Raw genomic sequence first — 16531 nt, 5'->3', positions numbered from 1 at the left:
TGCCAGGCGTACATTTCATAACGCTGCAATGAGATCTACCGATCCATGGACCGGGCGGACCAGCTTAATTCATCAATTTCAACGGAGTTGCTACGTTGTGCAAACCGCACATGCATGACCAAAGCCATGTGTTGGTATGTGCCTTCTTTTTGGTTTTGACACGTCTACTATTCAGCCCGGCTCTAATTTAAGCTGGAATACACGTACTAGGCTCCTCGATGTGGGACTAAAAGTTCGAGACGCTCCAGAGAAATAAGCACAGTTTCCAGCGCGTCGTTGTGTGTGGGCTTTTCCCTCTCTTACGAATCGGTGCGACAGAGCCTTGCCCTCTCCTAAGAAGATAAAAGGCCCGCTGTGCGATCATGGGCTAGAATAGCAGGCCGAATTCTGGGCCCATACGTGGATCAAAGACTCGGTAGGAGAACAGGAAGAATTTCTCTTTTCCCTAAAAAAAGGCGGAATTTCTCCAGTTCTGGAAAAAAAAGGAAGAATTTCTCCATTGTTCTCAAAAAAAATAGGAAGGACTTTCCCCATGAACGCGGCGTGGTCATCGACTCATCGTCCTTGGCCTCCATGGCTATGCTTTGCGGTAGCTGCTGCTAGAGAAGGCGGACGGATAGGATTAGTATCTGTGAACGGCGGTGCTGCATATATTGACAATTTGACAAACTCTTTTGTTTGCAATCTAGCTTCACGTGTACTACTTTTGACAGAGTATAAAACATAAACTTTATTTATACTTGATTTTGATAATTACATATCTGAACAGCTTTATCTGACTAGCCAAAGAAGCAGAAGACTGCTCCTTTATGGCACTCCCAGTGGATTCAGTAAAAGCATGCAGCTAAAAGATCACTCTTTCATCAGTTAGAAGCAAGAAGGCTGAGTTATTAGCAGGGTGGAAATACAAGAATGTACATACACCAACATTTTATATTTACAGATGATTACAGAAGCAAAGGAATTTCAAATTGTGTTTCTGATCTTTCTTCTTCTAAAATTTCTAAATCCTAACTGAAGTACCTGATGCTTTTGCTTATGCTAACAGGCAAACCCCCTACTAAAGGGGCAGCCAAAATATCTGAATCCTTAACTGAGTAGTTTCCTTTTTCTAAGGAAGACTTCCAGGAAGGAAGGAAGAAAGAGGAACTGCAGATACATTCTGCTGCTGCCTTGCTGACAAGAGAAAGGAGCCTCTCTTGCTTCACTATACACTCAGAGACGTGATCATATATCAGGACTAATGCATCTAAACCAGCTTTACAATTAATTTCCACTTCCATAATAACCACGACAACTTCAAAACCACCATCTCTATCCTGTCTCATATAACACTTAGTTTCCTCATGCCGCTGTATACTTATAAAAATAATAATGTACAAATAACACAACCACTAGAAACACAAAAACGGCAAAAGAAAAAGAAACAAAAACAAAAACCTATGCAAGATTCAGTTCCCCCTATCTCTCGAACAAGCAAACACCTATGTCACACGCCTCGATGTATGTATTCACAGGTTACGCATCTCTTGCATGCAGAGGGAGAAGGAAGCGAGCTTCTGCTGAGCACTATCAGCACCCTGGCAGCGACTGGCCCGACGACGCCATGGCGGACAGGCTTGCGTCTGAATCACCGCAGTGCCTCAGGTAGGACTGCCGCAAGGACTGGCCCGACGATGCGCCCGCCAGGTGGTTCAGCTGGGACTGCGGTGACTGAGGGGCCATGGTGGACAGGCTGGGCCCCGACTCACCGCAGCGCCGTAGGTAAGACGACCGGTGCTGGCTGGACGAACCCAGGTGGTGCTGGCTGGACGAACCCAGGTGGTGCTGGCTGGACGAACCCAGGTAGTGCTGGCTGGATGAACCCAGGTATTGCTGGCTGGATGAATCCAGGTATTGCTGGCTGGATGAACCCAAGTAGTGCTGGCCTGAAGACCCATACCCGGAATTGGAGATGTAGGATGAGCCGAGATGTGGGCTGGGCGATCCGTAGCCAGAATGGTACGCATGCGGTGGCGCGTAGCCTATGTTGACCGGTGGAGACAGATTGTTGCCAACTAGGGAGTGGTGGCCAGAAGATCTGTATCCAGAATTGGAGATGTAGGATGAGCTGAGATGCCGGCTGCGCGATCCATAGCCGGAATTGTAGCTTATGTTGACCGGTGGAGACAGGTGGTTGCCAACCAGGGAGTGTGTGGAGCTGAGGTGTGATGGGCGGAGGAGGGGAGAAGACAAGTTTGAGAGGTCTGCACCGCTTCTGCTTGTACTCATGGCAGATGTGTTTCTGTAAGGCCTTTGGGTGTTGTTGGAGGAGTGTGGGGTGCCAGAAACGGAGTAGACACGAGATATGGATTGCGATGAAGGACGTCGGCTTATTGGCCTGGGAGGGGATGCTCCGACACTTGATCGGAATGAGGATGTCGGGGACGGTAAGTGAACTGCAGAAGAAAACAGTGGGGTAGTCTCTGAGGCAGGAGGGGCTGATATTCCAGCACCTGCATCTCGCTTGCATACGGGGCAGAATGATCTCCAAGATGTTAGCCACATGTCCACACAAACTGCATGGAACTCTGCATGGTAATTCAAACAAAATATCAGAATACTGCCTTAGAAAAACAAACTAGTCAGATAGCTGGTTGGTTGCATAAAAGGGACACAGTAGTCTAATTGGTGTATTTCACGATAATAATTGACTACAATTATATTGCTTAATGATTCTGATAAAGATGAAATAATAGATGTGATGTTACAGAGAAATTCAGATGCAACTGTGGTATTTTCAAGTGGCAATACCGATATTCCATATTCATATGTTCTCAAAGAACTTCAAGCACCTACTACATGATAATAAATGCAGCGAGTAGTAGTTTAGTAAATTTGTTACACACCATAGAGCCACTGCGCTGACAGATTCAAATCCTAGCACAGATACTACTTGTACTTCTGAATTTGAAGATTGAAGCGTAAAGTATAACATATAGAGGTGAGTAGTTTTTGTACTTGTTTATAAAACACATATGGTGTTACAGAGTTGGCGAGACATACTGTGACGGCAAGGCAGCACTCTTAGGTTTTCTCCGACACTGTAATCTTCCAAGCAAATGGCACACATTGACGACGTACAATTGTCCTCTTGCACCTTTGTGAAAATAAGGCTTGGCATTGCCTTTACTAGATGGCTGCTCATTCCATGGAATTCTCGGGTTTCTTGATTTCTAGGCCGGTCCCGCCTTATTCGATGTCTTCTCACAAAGAAACAAGTAGCCAAAACAGCAGACATGGCAAGGAGTGATATAAACGAAATTGCCAAGATCGACCAGGCGGAGTTCTCAAATGTGGGTATTATCCACACCTCTACGTCAGTAGAGCCTGAAAATTTCTTCAGAACCTCCCCTGAGACCTTCGAGATGAACACGGCGTATATCTGAATACCACTTGAGCTTCCAGCCACTGTTACAGTTATTCTTAGTTAGATAGTGCAAAAATAATATGCTATGAAGAATGTTAAACATGAACTAGTAAAATTATAGTCACTGATATGATTTCATATCAGGTTCCGTTCAACAGTAAGTTCTATATTTCATTTATCTGGGGATAATCCCTGGAAGTATTTGTGCTTAATGCAACAGGTGCCAAACAAAAGGAAAAATATCCATCTATTTGTGTTGGTCATACGTTGATACCATGAGAAAGGAGTATGATGCAGCCAGCTGTGCAAGTAATATCAAGAAACTTAGAAAACCAAGTACGGGTGAGAGTGAAACGGTACATTACTTGAAACCAAAACCCCACTATTTTCATTGTCATACACAATTGCAGCTTTGAATCCAGCATCCTGTGCATTCTTCACTTTCTCATCAAATGTGCAACCACCCCTAATAATCAATGCAAATGGAGAAGGCGGACCCTTGACTGCTTTGTTTGTTAAAGCACCGCAGGCATTCAAAGGTTCAGCAGTATAAACAATGCCATTAACACCTGAACCTTTCACTCCGGGAGCTGCAAATCAATTGAAATGGCATGGTGAGTCCTTCAGAGAAAACAATGTACGCAAATGCAGCACAGCACAAACATATGTGCATGTCCGGAACTCAACAGAAATCAATAGTGCAACTAATCGGTATGAAACCAAGTATTAGCACATAAACTGGTAGTCTGGTACTCCCTCCGTTCCATAATTCTTGTCCTGATTTGGATGTATCTAGACACATTTTATGTTAGAGTACGTGCCGGCCTTCTCGCGCCCTCGCAGCCCTCTCTAGCCTTCTCTCTCCCTCCCAAACCCTAGCAGCACCATAACATTTTATGCATAGATACGTCTGAATCCGCGACAAGAATTATAGAACGGAGGGAGTAATAAGTAACAGTTGGAGAAAACATCAAGGCATGCAAACAAATGTGGTGACATCTAAATATTAGAAGTTGCTACTCTACTCTGTCAGAGCTAGATGATGCCAAGATATCCAGAACTTACCAAAGTTTGCCTCAACATCGTCAAATGAAAAAGTAAGGTTATTCCCCATTAGAACTACATTCGCAGTCCCTATCTGAGCCATGAGGCAAACCACTGCACAGAGGCAGAGAAGAAATGGGGCTGCTCCTCGTGTAATCTTCATCTTAACGATCTCCGTGACTATTAAAGAAAACCCAGCTTATTTTCACAGGTTACAGCTATGGAAAAGAAGCAATGGAAAATCCTCTTGACACTTTTAAGACTTCAGGCCCATGTCGCTGCGAGCAGTCAATGAGCAAAACGTGCTCTGGGTCGGCAGCTCCAAAGCACCTTTATCAACTAAGATTTCTGCAACACAACACCGAGATTCATTCAGAATTTTATACCTTACATTGTGCCAAAAGGAGAAGAAATTTAGCACGGAATATGGAGGAATAAAGGCTAAACATTCCAATAAAAAAGTACATAATTTAATAGGAACTAAGTCACGTGTACAACAACGAAAACAGAGCCTTTTAATCTCAACTAAATATCATATAAAAGCAGCAAAATTATTCTATTCCAACCTTCTCACCACACGAAAAAATAACTTCTACTCCCTCCGGACGCTTTTAATCGACGCAGGCCTTAGTTGACTATGTGCATGGTGCTAATTGATTCCCGCGTGGATTAAAACAGAACTGAGGTAGTATTAAGGAAACAATATAGTATATTCGCAAAAAAAAAAAAAAGGAAACAATATAGTCATTTCAAGGTTTTTCCTTTTTCGAAAGCACGGTTAAAATGCCAAGTCAGGCAAATAAATTTCCAAAACTAGGACCTTCCCCAGCGATCTAAGCAAACAGGTTAAGAATAAGTATCTTCAACAATCTCCCAGACTTTTTTATTGCGGGTAAAATAGGAACTTTATTAGACAGGTGGGGTAATACAACAATCAAGTACCAGCATCTGAAGAACATCTTCAGTTCCAGAGCCTAACCAAGTTTCAGATCGGCGTTCTACCCTGGCAAGATTATTAGGTAGCGAGCAAGAACCCGTGTCACACGATCACCATTCTCATCTGTATGGGTGAGATACATCGCTCCGTTTGGTTCATTCCAACAGCAACAAGCATAAGCAAAACGGGAGAGATGGGATTCTAACAGTACGATGCCGGCATATCCCGTGGGCGGCCGAGGGTAGTCAGGCAAATCAAGGAGCCACATCACTGAAAGACGAGACCCGTGAAAGATGGGTGCTTTCAAGTCGGCATCTGAATAAAAGCCTAGGAGAGATGGGATAATCCGGCTGAAAGGGCAGCAACCAAGCTCAGCACCACTGGAAGGGAAACCTAAGACGAGAGAGAGAGGAACAGGATCCGGGAGTCTCTCTGACCCAGTCGAGCATCAATCGTGGCGGCGACTAGAGCGCGCGCGGCCTGGCTAAAAGGAGCACGGAATTGACGAGGCAAGGCCGAATCGTTGACGCGACTCAGACCAGAAAAGGAAAAAGGAGATGAAAGGGGGAATCGGGTACCTGAGGGTGGTGGTGGCAATGGGCACGTCGGCTTCCATGTAGCGGGGAGAGTGGTGGAGGCTAGCCGGACCGGAGCGGGAGGCGGAGGCGGCGGCCGGAGAGGAGAGGAGAGTTGGTGGTAGGTGCTCGCGGGATCGAGTCTGAGTCGCGGCCTATCCTTTCTTCCTTCCTAGCCTAGCTGCCTAGACACCCTCGAAAATGACCATCTTTTTTTTTTGGTTCTTTTTCTGGGAAAATGCTTTGGTAATGCGATGTACAAAAAAAATAGTTATTTTTGTTTGTTTGTCATGAAGCACATCGAGGAGTAGATGCAGGGGATGGTCCGAATGGATATGCTCCATGAGGGAACATCTATCTATATCGGTTGGTGATTTTGACGTTCTAAAATTAGCCAAATGGCTATCCACGGTCGAATAGAATTGTGTCAGTGAGTGCAGTTTATTATTTGTCCTGGAGAAATGAAAAGGACAATTAAGAAAAAAACTAGTAGTACAAGCTCTTACTAGTTGAGCTGTCGGAGCAGATCGATCTCAGGTGTCTTCGGAGCTTGGTGCAGTGATACTGACCTTGACCGAAAACCACAGTTTAGCATCTAGGGAAAAGTGTGGGGTAAATTAATCAGATATGTCATATCCGAGTTCATTTCTCTCGTGTTTCCATATACTTGGTGCTTTTATCAGTTTAATTCATGGAGGGGGGAGATAATCAATCATGTCAGTTGAGTAAACTCCACTTAAGATATATCAGTGACTTTACCAATTTCAATCATTAAGGGGAAGATCAATCAATCATGTCAGTAGAGTAAACTCCAGTTCAGATATCAGCCAGAAGAAACAAAACCCCTTCGGAATAAAAGAATGGTACCTACCATGACATGCATGTGCAATTGCTCTATCATAACTACTATACTATTTAGGAACAAACATCTTTTTTGTAAGAGTTTTGAATTATTTTTGAGATTAATGTGGAGGTAACACGTATGCTATTTGATAGTTTTATTTCCGTAGTGTTTCTTCTAGGTGCAGTTTTGGTGTCCTGTAGAAATTTTCTTCTAGGTACGATTTGGTCAGATCTCCTCCTTTTTGCTTTAGCGCTGTGTCCTATTGGTAGACTTAGGCATGTGTCTTTTGCTGTTTGTGATGGGTCCTGGTCAGATTCAGGTTTTGTCTGGTATTACTCACCGCTTTGACCTCTTTTCTGACCTGTGTCTCTATGCATGTCTCTCTCCTGATCCCCCGTATTATCACGCCTCGCCGTGTTCTGCCTAAATTCTTCCCGGAACGAGCCCTTCCGTGGCCGGCGGCGCGTCACCGCTTCTTCCTCGGCGACTCCGCGTGGTGTCCGCTTTGGCTCCGCCTCCTTCCTCTCTAGAATTCGTGTATGGAGGTCTCGAGCGCCGCTTCCTTTCTCCCTCCTGGCCTCACCTTTTCTCACAAGCATGAGAGGACGCCCCAAGGACAGAGACAACCCGATTCCGCGACGAGGAAGACCATGCGCGCTTGACAGGTACGCCTGCCTCATCCCTACATCGTGTTATTCTTTCTCCCCCTCTAATGTGCTTTGTTTCACTCCCAGAATCGATGCCTGCTGCTCCTGATCGGTGAGCACTAACTTGCCTCCGGACCGCCCTGCTACCAAGGACGACGCCATGGGCAAGGTGGGGCGCACGGACGGATGAGGTCCCGGCGGCGGCCCTCAGGCTTGGCGCTCCATGAACGGGTATTCCTCCCGATGGGGATATAGTGGGAGTGGCTATGGCGGGCGTCTGGCCGCCGCTTCTCTGCCGCGACTTCAACCAGGGGTATAGTCGTTTTATCCAGGAGAGAGAAGAGGGGAGGCGGGGGGCATAAGGAGGGCGCTGTGTTGGCGAACAGAAGGATAATTCGCGTCCCCGCCCGAGTTTCCCCAATCTCCGACCTCTTCTATCCGAACCCGGAGATCTCAACTGCACAAGTAGCAGTGATGGGAGCAGCACGCTGACAGGAGCGACATCGCGCCGAGTTTTCGAAGCCAGCCAAGGCATGGCGGCGGCGCGCCGACCTGGCCACCGCGCGACCTCGGGAGGAAGTTGGAGTGGCGGGTGGCGGCGATGCTGTCGGCACTGAGACCAGACGGCGAGTAGGGAGCAGCGACCTGGTTTTCCTAGATTGCATCTACACGATTCTCGCCGTGTCGCCGTGGTCGCCGTCGCTTCAGGGCATGTGGGTTACCTCCAATGCAGCGGTCCTACAATAGTCTCTATCTCAGGTACACGTCGCCTCTCCCTTCCTCCACTATCCGCCTCTCCTTTCTCTGTTTTCCCCCTTCTTACATCCATCCATCAGGTTGCAGACGAGCAAGGAAGCGGATGCGGGCACGATGACGGGCTCCATCCACAAAGTCCCTGTCGACACCTTCACCATCCTCCCCCCGTCCTGAGTTGCTGCTTACCCCAAAATCTTCCCCGCCGGATCTCTCCCCTGCCGTGAGAGCCCCCTGGCCGGCGGCCGTGGCATCGGTCGGGTCCTCCTCTGTCTCTGAGGCTCTCCTGCCGTCCCGTGCTCTGGCTTCTCCCATACATCTCCTCACCTGGACGGCGGTCTGCGACCTGCTGGTTGGTTCGCTATGTGGGGACTGGATGGCCAGCAGCGCCGCCGCCTGCTCTGAGTCTGGGGGCGCGGCGTTTTGTCATTGTGTGGACCACCCGGACGACGACCAGGAGTCCAGGATGCATACAACTCTGTCGGCGAGGTGGTGTGCGAAAGACCCATGGCTGAACCGGTGGGTACATGTATCACTGCTAGGACAATTCAGATAATTCGCGTAGCTAATACTTACTGGGATAACGATGGTCAAAGCATTGAGGCCCAGCGAGTGGCAGAGCTCCTCATGTGCTATTTTCCTTTACAATGTTTTACTATCAATGTGTGGAGAATAATTATTTATATGACATTCATTATTGATCCAAAACATATCTGATTTTGTAGATTCCATTATTTAAGTTGAATATGATTAAAAAAAACTATTTCTATCCTATACTTGGCTGTTGTAAATTTGATTGTGTTCTTTTTGCATGTTGTGGTGTCGTATTTTAGACAACACCGAACATTTAACTTCCATTGTCTAAACGTGTTAACAATATATTGTATGCAGTTCGGTGCTAGGAAAAAAATTTAAGTACATGTGGATATATTTTCTATTAAACCCGCTGAGCATTATTGTATATGTATCACTATTTTTGTATGCAAGTTCTATGCTAGGAAAAAAAGCCTTCATTACAGGTGCACATACTTGCTCTACTTCAAGATAGCTTTCCATTTCTCATCCAAGTTACTTTGTTAACTCATCTCTAGCTGAAGTGTTTGGGAGAAGCAAAAGAGTGTAGTCCTTGGAATTTTGATTGTCGGTTTACTCAAAGGACTTAATTCCTAAGTGTTTTCATGCCTTAGAACACTGAATGCATCATGTTCTCACATATGAGTTATTTGTTCAAACCAAGTTAGTTGTAGCAAATTAGCAGAAAGGGATACATTTACCTCAGATAAGTTTTCTTCAGAGTCCATTGCTATTCTTGCTATCCGGAGTAGCAACATGTTATCAAAATATTTTTTCGGGTGGAAGCTCTAGCTTTGTGTCCTCAAGAACAACATAATACTTGCAAAAAATAGGCAAAAACATCTAATATGTCAGCTCCCCCTGTACGCCTCTTTTCGTGGATCAAAAGGAAGTTGTAAATTTCCCGTTTTCATTAGCTAGATAAAAGTATATTGGTTCAACAAATAGCAAGTGATAAAAAGTCTCTCTTTTTTGGTCAAATAAATTTCTAAGTTCACGAGTTATTGCTTCTTTGGTTGCATTCAAAACCTGAATTTCTATGGTTTGACCTGCCTTTGGATATGCAAACAGCCTTCCTCAGAATTATGTCAAAGCATTTGAAAAGACAGAGATCAAAACACTGGACAACTTACATAAGAATTAGGTTTGGTCATATAGGCTGCCAGGTATATATTATACAGAACATCTTTACTCTAATTTCCATTTTTTAAATAACCGTTGTTCGATCAACTCACTACCCCACCTTTATGTCCGCATGGTCCAATCTTAGGTGTTGCACATGAGTGCTGCTGCCAAATCTGCTGCTGGCCATCTACTTGCTCTGTCATGGTTAGACTGTAACTGGGATAGATAAAATTATACAGCGCGGGAAATGTCCTGCACCGTGCTATTTGTCACATGTGATGCTATTGGGTAATATCTATCCCGGTTATAACTTCAGATATGCTTACACAATTGCCTATAACTTAGAGATTCAGTTAACTTGCAATTGCCTGTATATATATACGTTTTTATGTTCAGTTACTTTAACTACTCTGTCCAAAAATGTGATACTTTAGTCCTCTCCTTTTATAGCCATTACTTTGCATGGAACTTTGCAGTTATCCTCGCTGTCTCTTCCATCACGTGTTACAGTTTGAATCAACCATATCGTGCCATATCATCTACTCCGTATTTTGCTTACTGAGCTATGCAATCTTTATTCATACAATTAAAATGGAGGGTTGTGTGCCAGGTAACCATAATCGACCTATCCAGTCGATATATGCATCATCCCTGAAGCACGAAGAAAGACCCAATAATTTATTATGCATCCTGCCAATTTTTTAGTGTTACTACAATACATAACCGTTTGCACCTCTGGCAGCACACGTTGGAGATAATACTCTTCTTTCAGGGTACTTATCTAACATGACATACGATTTATTATCTATTTCATTTGCATTCTTTGATTATTTCATACCGTATTTCATTGCCATTTTTGATAATTTCTCTAAACTATGGAAATAACCATACTTGCAAAGTTATACTAGCAGCTAAATGTATACTCACTGTCCACAGTGCAGGAAATGAGAAGAAAACTTCAAGTGAACTATTCCCAGCTAAATAGATCACTGCATCTTGCGAGGTAAATTTGTTGGGACAGATTTCAACTGAACGGTATAGGCTGCGGTAGATCAAATAAAATTAATTCAATCCTCTTTCCCTTGCAGCAAATATAATTAATCTAGATCAACTGAACTCCAGCTAAAGGTCAAACAGGCAAGAGCCCAAATTGATGAACCAAGTAGTTTATGTGAAAAAATATATTTTGTCTCAAGGTGTGCCCACAAATCGTGGTGTAAAATATTAATCACCTATCTGCCGCTTTAGCTGGGTATGAATAGCACACAACTAATGTATTTGTTCATGCCCTAGCAGTGCCAAAGAGGGAAACAATCATCATCTTCTTTTTTGACGAGGACAGTGACACAAGGCACATACAGGTAGCAGAGCTGGAGAATAGCTAGATCACCTTCCTTCTGTTATCGTAGTGTAGGTCAGAAATATTAGATAATCTCTCCCCTTCCAATATAAATCCATCTACGATATAATCCAGTAAACAGGTGTCCTCTGGCTTACTATTGCTATAAACTAATGTGTGTCCCATATATGCATCAGCTTTGTTAATGTTTTTACTTATATCATCTGCTCATATTACCCCTGCAATAAGTTCAAATTGTACAAAATATGCACACTCAAAAAGTGTAGCACCACGGGCGCGGCGTGCCGCTGCGCCATAAAGATGCAGTTTGGTTCAATGGATTGTAAGAGCTCATTGAACTCCTCGCATTTACGGATTGTTTTGAGCTACATTATTTTTGTCTTCTTGCTCAAAGGTCAAAAATGTTTCTTATTTTAGATTAGAATTGTCTTATTTCGATAATTTATCAGTCAATATTTGCAAGAGTTGCTCACTATGTATATGCTCTGGATCAGCTAAGGTAGTTATGTAATGAATAAACTTTTATTCGTCCAAGCCCTTATGATGATGCTCTTAAATTTAAATGCAGCAATTAGTTCCATATTTAGTGGAAGTGTATTTTTGAATGATCCTCACAACTGATGTTGATCAAGCAGTAGTAGAGTTAGCATCTTAAATTTTTTATTCTACAAATAGGAAACACAGTCTCAGTATCTTCGGTTTGTTCAGCAAAATATCTGAAGATTAATGTATGCCTATTTTGTAACATATAGAAGTGACTTATTTCCATTTCAAGATAAGCTTTTCCCAAAAGGTAAGATGCTAGGAGGTGCTACTTTATCTCATGTGTTGCTTTTCACGATAAATTGCTTGCGGTGTTCAGTGTGCTTGCTGCCTCATCGGTAGAAATTTGCCTACCGTCCATTGTCTACTTCATAGAGAAATCATAGAGCGCTTGCGCTGCTTCGGTCAAAATTTGCTTCCCATCCATTGCATAATTGTTTCTGTAGAAACCACAGAGTGCTTATTATTGCCATACTTGCCTTTCTTCTGAACAAAATCTGTAGGCAAACAAAAATGTCATGCCTTTTCTTCTTACTCAGAATGGTGTATCCAGGCTAAAGTATTTGTTACTCAAAATTTGTAGGCATTCTATCCTGAATGGCAGGAAATAATGCGACTTCTGTATGACATTCACGTCGGCCATTTTTGTATTTGCAACTCCAGAAAACAATTAGTTATGCTATTTCATACATGTTAGAAAATGTTGATCTGTCACACTCTACCTGTTCCTATTTAATTTGTTTGTCCCTGATGTTTCCAATTCGATTGAAAAGATTTTTCCAGGCTGGAGCCCAATTTTTTCTCACAAATGCAAGTAATTGCTTAGGTAAAAATTATTCTTCATGGCTCAAATAGAAATAACATATCTTCATTAATTCCTGATATCATCATACTAACTGTCCTTAGAAGCTGAGAACACGAAGGCGTATTGTAACTTGAGAAGATGCATCTCTTGGCAATGTTATGCACTGCTTGAGATACAGTCGTCACCACTTATTTGTCTCACATGAATAACATCTATTGGAAAGTAAAGTCGGGAGAGAAACTTCTGCAACGGAGTTTTTTTTTGCCAATTGCTGAATCCGGTATATATTTTGTCAACTGTTCTCCAACCATTTAGTGCCATGTCATTCTGCAATTGGATCCAAGTGGTTCATAATAAGCTCGACAAGGTGCTTTCATACTAGATAGCTATCCTTTCATTAGTTCAATGTCTCTGCCACATGTCCATAGATGAAGTTTCGGGAACTGTGACAACTTAGTTCTCTAACAACACATCAGCGTCTTAAGAAAGTATCTAGGAGGCTTTTTTCGAGGGAGTATGATAGTCAACCTAAACTAAAAAATAATTAGAACTACTAAACCCATCCTTGAAAATACAGTGTTTTCTTTTAAGTTGGGATGCTTGCAAGTTTATCCCTGAATTGGGCCAGCCGACTGTTTAGACTATGTGATTGATCATTTTGATTTATATGATCCCCAAAAAAGCTACATATCAGTGGATCATTCTTTTCGGATCTGCTTTAGTCTAAAGATTGTTCTAGCAGAGGTGGTGCCACCGCCGGAGAACTTTCCTTTGTTCGCCTATACTGCTCTCCCATTTAGCATGTTATTGCATCGCATCGATCGGAATATACCATAGTTGCCGGCGAACCGGATCGCTCGGATCGGGGAACGGGATCGGGAACGAGGTTCGACATAGCAACGAACAAGGATCGGTCAAGAGTACACATCTCCGGTATGGGAAGTTGGATCGTGGATCGCGATCCACTTTAATTTGGGTCGATGATAAGGGAGAAGAGGCGCAGAATTAAGGGAAAAGAGGCCCAGCATCAAGGAAAAAGAGGAGCAAAATCAAGGTTATTAATAAGCCCAGGAATTACCGATTTTAGGCTTTATTTTAATGGGCCTACCATATTCCAGGGTCCTAATATGGGAAGAGAAAGGATGGGAACGGGATCACGACCGAAAAACGAATTTGATCGATCCCCTGGCGTTCCGATCCCGTTCCGGATCGATCGACCCAGGATCGCGGATCACGGCATCGATCCCGAATCCTGCAACTATGGAATATACTTCTATCTGGTGAGAATGTGACCGCTTTGGTGCTTGGTTTATTTTATTGTGTCATCTGTATCCTTAATACCATGTGTTTTATGTTGTGATAATTTGATTGCTCCATGTGGATTTGTAGACGTTGTTGGATTGGTGAACAAGGTCACTTATGTTTTGCCCCCTTCTGGTAATGCTAGGAGCCAGAAACGTCAAGTGTATATCACAGATGTTAGGTGTGTGTTGCTGCTACTTTTATATCTACTTTTCCGACAACATACTTGCCTCTTTTGATTGTTATCTGATTTATGTTTATGTTGCTTCATGAAGCGAGCTTGCTATTGTTACCCTTTGTGGGGAGCACGCTGATTTGTTTGATGCTGATGGGCTGATAGAGGCATCGGATGAGGAGCCTATTATCATTTTATTTGTTGGCATGACAGTTAGTCATTGCTCAGGTGCCGCACTCTCTCTTTCTAGCACTATTTTCTGTTATCTTTCGCTTTTTTATTTGTTTCCTTTCTTTTTGGTCTATGCAAACTGTAGTATTTATTGCTCTGCAGGTTTATAGGCCTTCAAGTGTACATCTGTTACAAGATGGCATGTTAATCTGCCAATTCTAGAGATAGCTGATGTTCGGGAGAGGCATGTTTATCAAGGAATCAGTTCCTGCTGCGTGTCAGGATTGTTGTTTGTTTGGTGACATGTGTATTTTCCGTGTGTTACAGATCGAAACATCTACCGTGGTGCATTGAGCTGCACAGTGCAAATCAAAGTCGTTCTGAGCCGACCGTATCATCAATCGAGGAGATAGCGGCCTTTGAGCCGAATGATATCATGGTATGTTCAGAGTACTATGGTGAATATTTTTCTCCCCTGCATTCTCTGGTTAAATCTGTTGTTAATCATGTTTAGGGTGAGTGTTATAAGATATCCAGTATAATTACCGATGTTTTCATAACCAAGGGTTGGTATTATATAAGCTGCAAAGAATATTGGAAAATGGTTACTTTAGAGGATGGAGTATACAAATGTCCTTGGTGCCCCACTGTTATACATCTGCCCAGGTATGTGCACCTGATTTCCATGTCCTCCGTTTTTCGTGATGTATATTGCTTACTTTATTTTACCCTTTTTATGTTCTGTTTGTTAGACACTAATTCTTATTTTTTTATGTCATTGCTCTGCCAGGTATAGGCTCATTGTTGGAGCAGTTGACACTGGTTCTACAGATCCTCTCGCTGCCAAATTTACGGACCTTTATTTGTTTGGGCCTCGTGAGGAAACGGTCGTCCAAAAAGAGGATCTTCATTTGTTTGGACCTTCTGAGGAAACTGTCGTCCGAAAAGAGGCGTTGCTGCTTGTGTCAAGTGTAAGAGGACTAACTAATGCAGTGCCCAAGTTTTTACTTGAGAATTCAGTGTTGTTCTACTCATAGACGTGAATGACTATACTCATTGCACAACTACCTCCAGGTACAAATTGTTGAGCCGATTGTCCATGCCAATGTTGTCTTGCGAGAGGGAGTGAATTGTTCAGCTGTAGGTCAGGACAATGTTGGCATCCCTGCTCCTGAAACCCCAAAGCATGTTCCAGATCCTGCTGAGACATCAACTCTGCCACTGTTCATGGATCTCACGCCACAGACTGCACGCAACATATTCAGCTTCCGTTATTGATGAGGTATAATTGTACTGTCTTTGCAGGACATCAGTGTTTTTGCGTTTCTGACAGGCGATGTATTTCTATTGTAGACTGCCTCCGATTCCATTGGGAGAATGAAGCGCAACAATCCCGGTGATGGCGAGCACCCAGGTCGAAGAAAGGGTTACATTTTTCGGATGCTGATGACTAGGTTCCTGGGCACGTGTTTGTGAGCTTAACGTGAAGAGCATGGTGGTTCTATTGTCAGCGATTTTTTTTATGCTGGTGTTTTAACTGTCTACAAGCTACTATTTGGCTGGTGTATGCAACAAGGTTGCTTCGCTATGGCCCCCAGTTCTGTTGTTCAAGGCTCATATGTTTGGGCCCCGAGTCCTCTTCTGTCTTTATACATCTTGGGACAGTCTGACTGTTTAGACTATGTCTTTTTCATTCTACTTTTAGACTATGGCTATTAAGATGTACTCTATACTAAACTGGACGCAACTAACTCTCCGTAATATCTTATCTCGGCTAAACTGTCATGTGAACTATGTAATGGGACATGAATAAAATTAGCGCGCTCTTTTGTTTTCCCGCTGTATGTAACAAGGGCCAAACATAGTGAACCTCTACTCCACACCGCTTTATTTCATAATTTTCAAATATTTATATTGCCTCAAGGGGGTATAACATGTTGCACTCAACATTTTTTTGAACAAGAGAAGGGTCCAAACGACCAAGAAGCTTCAATAACTGTGGTTGGACAACTTTAGAAGCAGGACCCTAAGCATTACAGAAAGTACATAATGGTTCCCACACTTGGCAAATAGAATGTTGAAATAAACTGAGAAAAGCGACCCAGCCTTTCTCCACCGTTGGTGCTTCAGAGCTTCGAAGCAATGGTTATGCTTAAACTGAAGTTCCTCTGCTTTGGCACGGCTGCCTGGAGGAAGAAAACCCATGGGCGCAAGTAGCACCGATGCTTCAGAGCAAAATTGTTGTCGTTGATGACCTCCACCATGTGA

The 16531-nt window shown here is 43.4% G+C and overlaps 2 protein-coding genes across 22 annotated transcripts; one reads left to right on the top strand and one right to left on the bottom strand.

Annotated features, from left to right (window-relative positions):
• Window positions 1–1234: 1234 nt before the first annotated feature.
• On the bottom strand, window positions 1235–6147 carry LOC127307913 (receptor homology region, transmembrane domain- and RING domain-containing protein 1). Its single transcript, XM_071821674.1, has 5 exons — window positions 5969–6147; window positions 4475–4801; window positions 3775–3999; window positions 3046–3450; window positions 1235–2570 (listed from the first exon to the last, which is right to left on the bottom strand). The coding sequence occupies exons 2-5, from the start codon at window positions 4614–4616 to the stop codon at window positions 1573–1575; spliced, it is 1770 nt and encodes a 589-aa protein (XP_071677775.1). The 5' UTR covers window positions 4617–4801; window positions 5969–6147; the 3' UTR covers window positions 1235–1572.
• Window positions 6148–7025: 878 nt separating this feature from the next.
• On the top strand, window positions 7026–16048 carry LOC127310462 (uncharacterized). 21 transcript variants are annotated; one of them, XM_071821673.1, is made up of 14 exons: window positions 7026–7474; window positions 7544–8215; window positions 8293–10680; window positions 10844–10910; window positions 10996–13447; window positions 13887–13895; window positions 14005–14098; window positions 14193–14320; window positions 14426–14507; window positions 14591–14702; window positions 14778–14929; window positions 15054–15234; window positions 15338–15545; window positions 15617–16048. In XM_071821673.1, the coding sequence occupies exons 5-9, from the start codon at window positions 13417–13419 to the stop codon at window positions 14431–14433; spliced, it is 270 nt and encodes an 89-aa protein (XP_071677774.1). In that variant the 5' UTR covers window positions 7026–7474; window positions 7544–8215; window positions 8293–10680; window positions 10844–10910; window positions 10996–13416; the 3' UTR covers window positions 14434–14507; window positions 14591–14702; window positions 14778–14929; window positions 15054–15234; window positions 15338–15545; window positions 15617–16048. The 21 variants fall into 21 exon arrangements, with proteins under 21 accessions (XP_071677774.1, XP_071677773.1, XP_071677772.1 ...); XM_071821672.1 differs by having other exon boundaries at window positions 14426–14702; XM_071821669.1 differs by lacking the exons at window positions 7026–7474; window positions 14426–14507 and having other exon boundaries at window positions 7968–8215; window positions 10996–11103; window positions 11204–13447.
• Window positions 16049–16531: the final 483 nt, after the last annotated feature.

Source organism: Lolium perenne, chromosome 6, assembly GCF_019359855.2.
Source record: "Lolium perenne isolate Kyuss_39 chromosome 6, Kyuss_2.0, whole genome shotgun sequence".
NCBI lineage: Eukaryota > Viridiplantae > Streptophyta > Magnoliopsida > Poales > Poaceae > Lolium > Lolium perenne.
Note: the sequence above shows the minus strand (reverse complement) of the source record. Positions and strands in the feature narration are given on the sequence as shown.

What these genes read in the sequence shown, in the direction of transcription:
- LOC127310462 (XM_071821663.1), top strand. An exon ending in ACTGTTATACATCTGCCCAG is followed by an intron (nt 14,930 to 15,053) that starts GTATGTGCACCT and finishes TTGCTCTGCCAG; the next exon opens with GTATAGGCTCATTGTTGGAG. An exon ending in CGTTGCTGCTTGTGTCAAGT is followed by an intron (nt 15,235 to 15,337) that starts GTAAGAGGACTA and finishes AACTACCTCCAG; the next exon opens with GTACAAATTGTTGAGCCGAT.
- LOC127307913 (XM_071821674.1), bottom strand. Translation starts at nt 4,616, where the DNA reads ATGAAGATTACACGAGGAGCAGCCCCATTTCTTCTCTGCCTCTGTGCA. An exon ending in CGATGTTGAGGCAAACTTTG is followed by an intron (nt 4,000 to 4,474) that starts GTAAGTTCTGGA and finishes ATTGATTTGCAG; the next exon opens with CTCCCGGAGTGAAAGGTTCA. An exon ending in TAGTGGGGTTTTGGTTTCAA is followed by an intron (nt 3,451 to 3,774) that starts GTAATGTACCGT and finishes TAACTGTAACAG; the next exon opens with TGGCTGGAAGCTCAAGTGGT.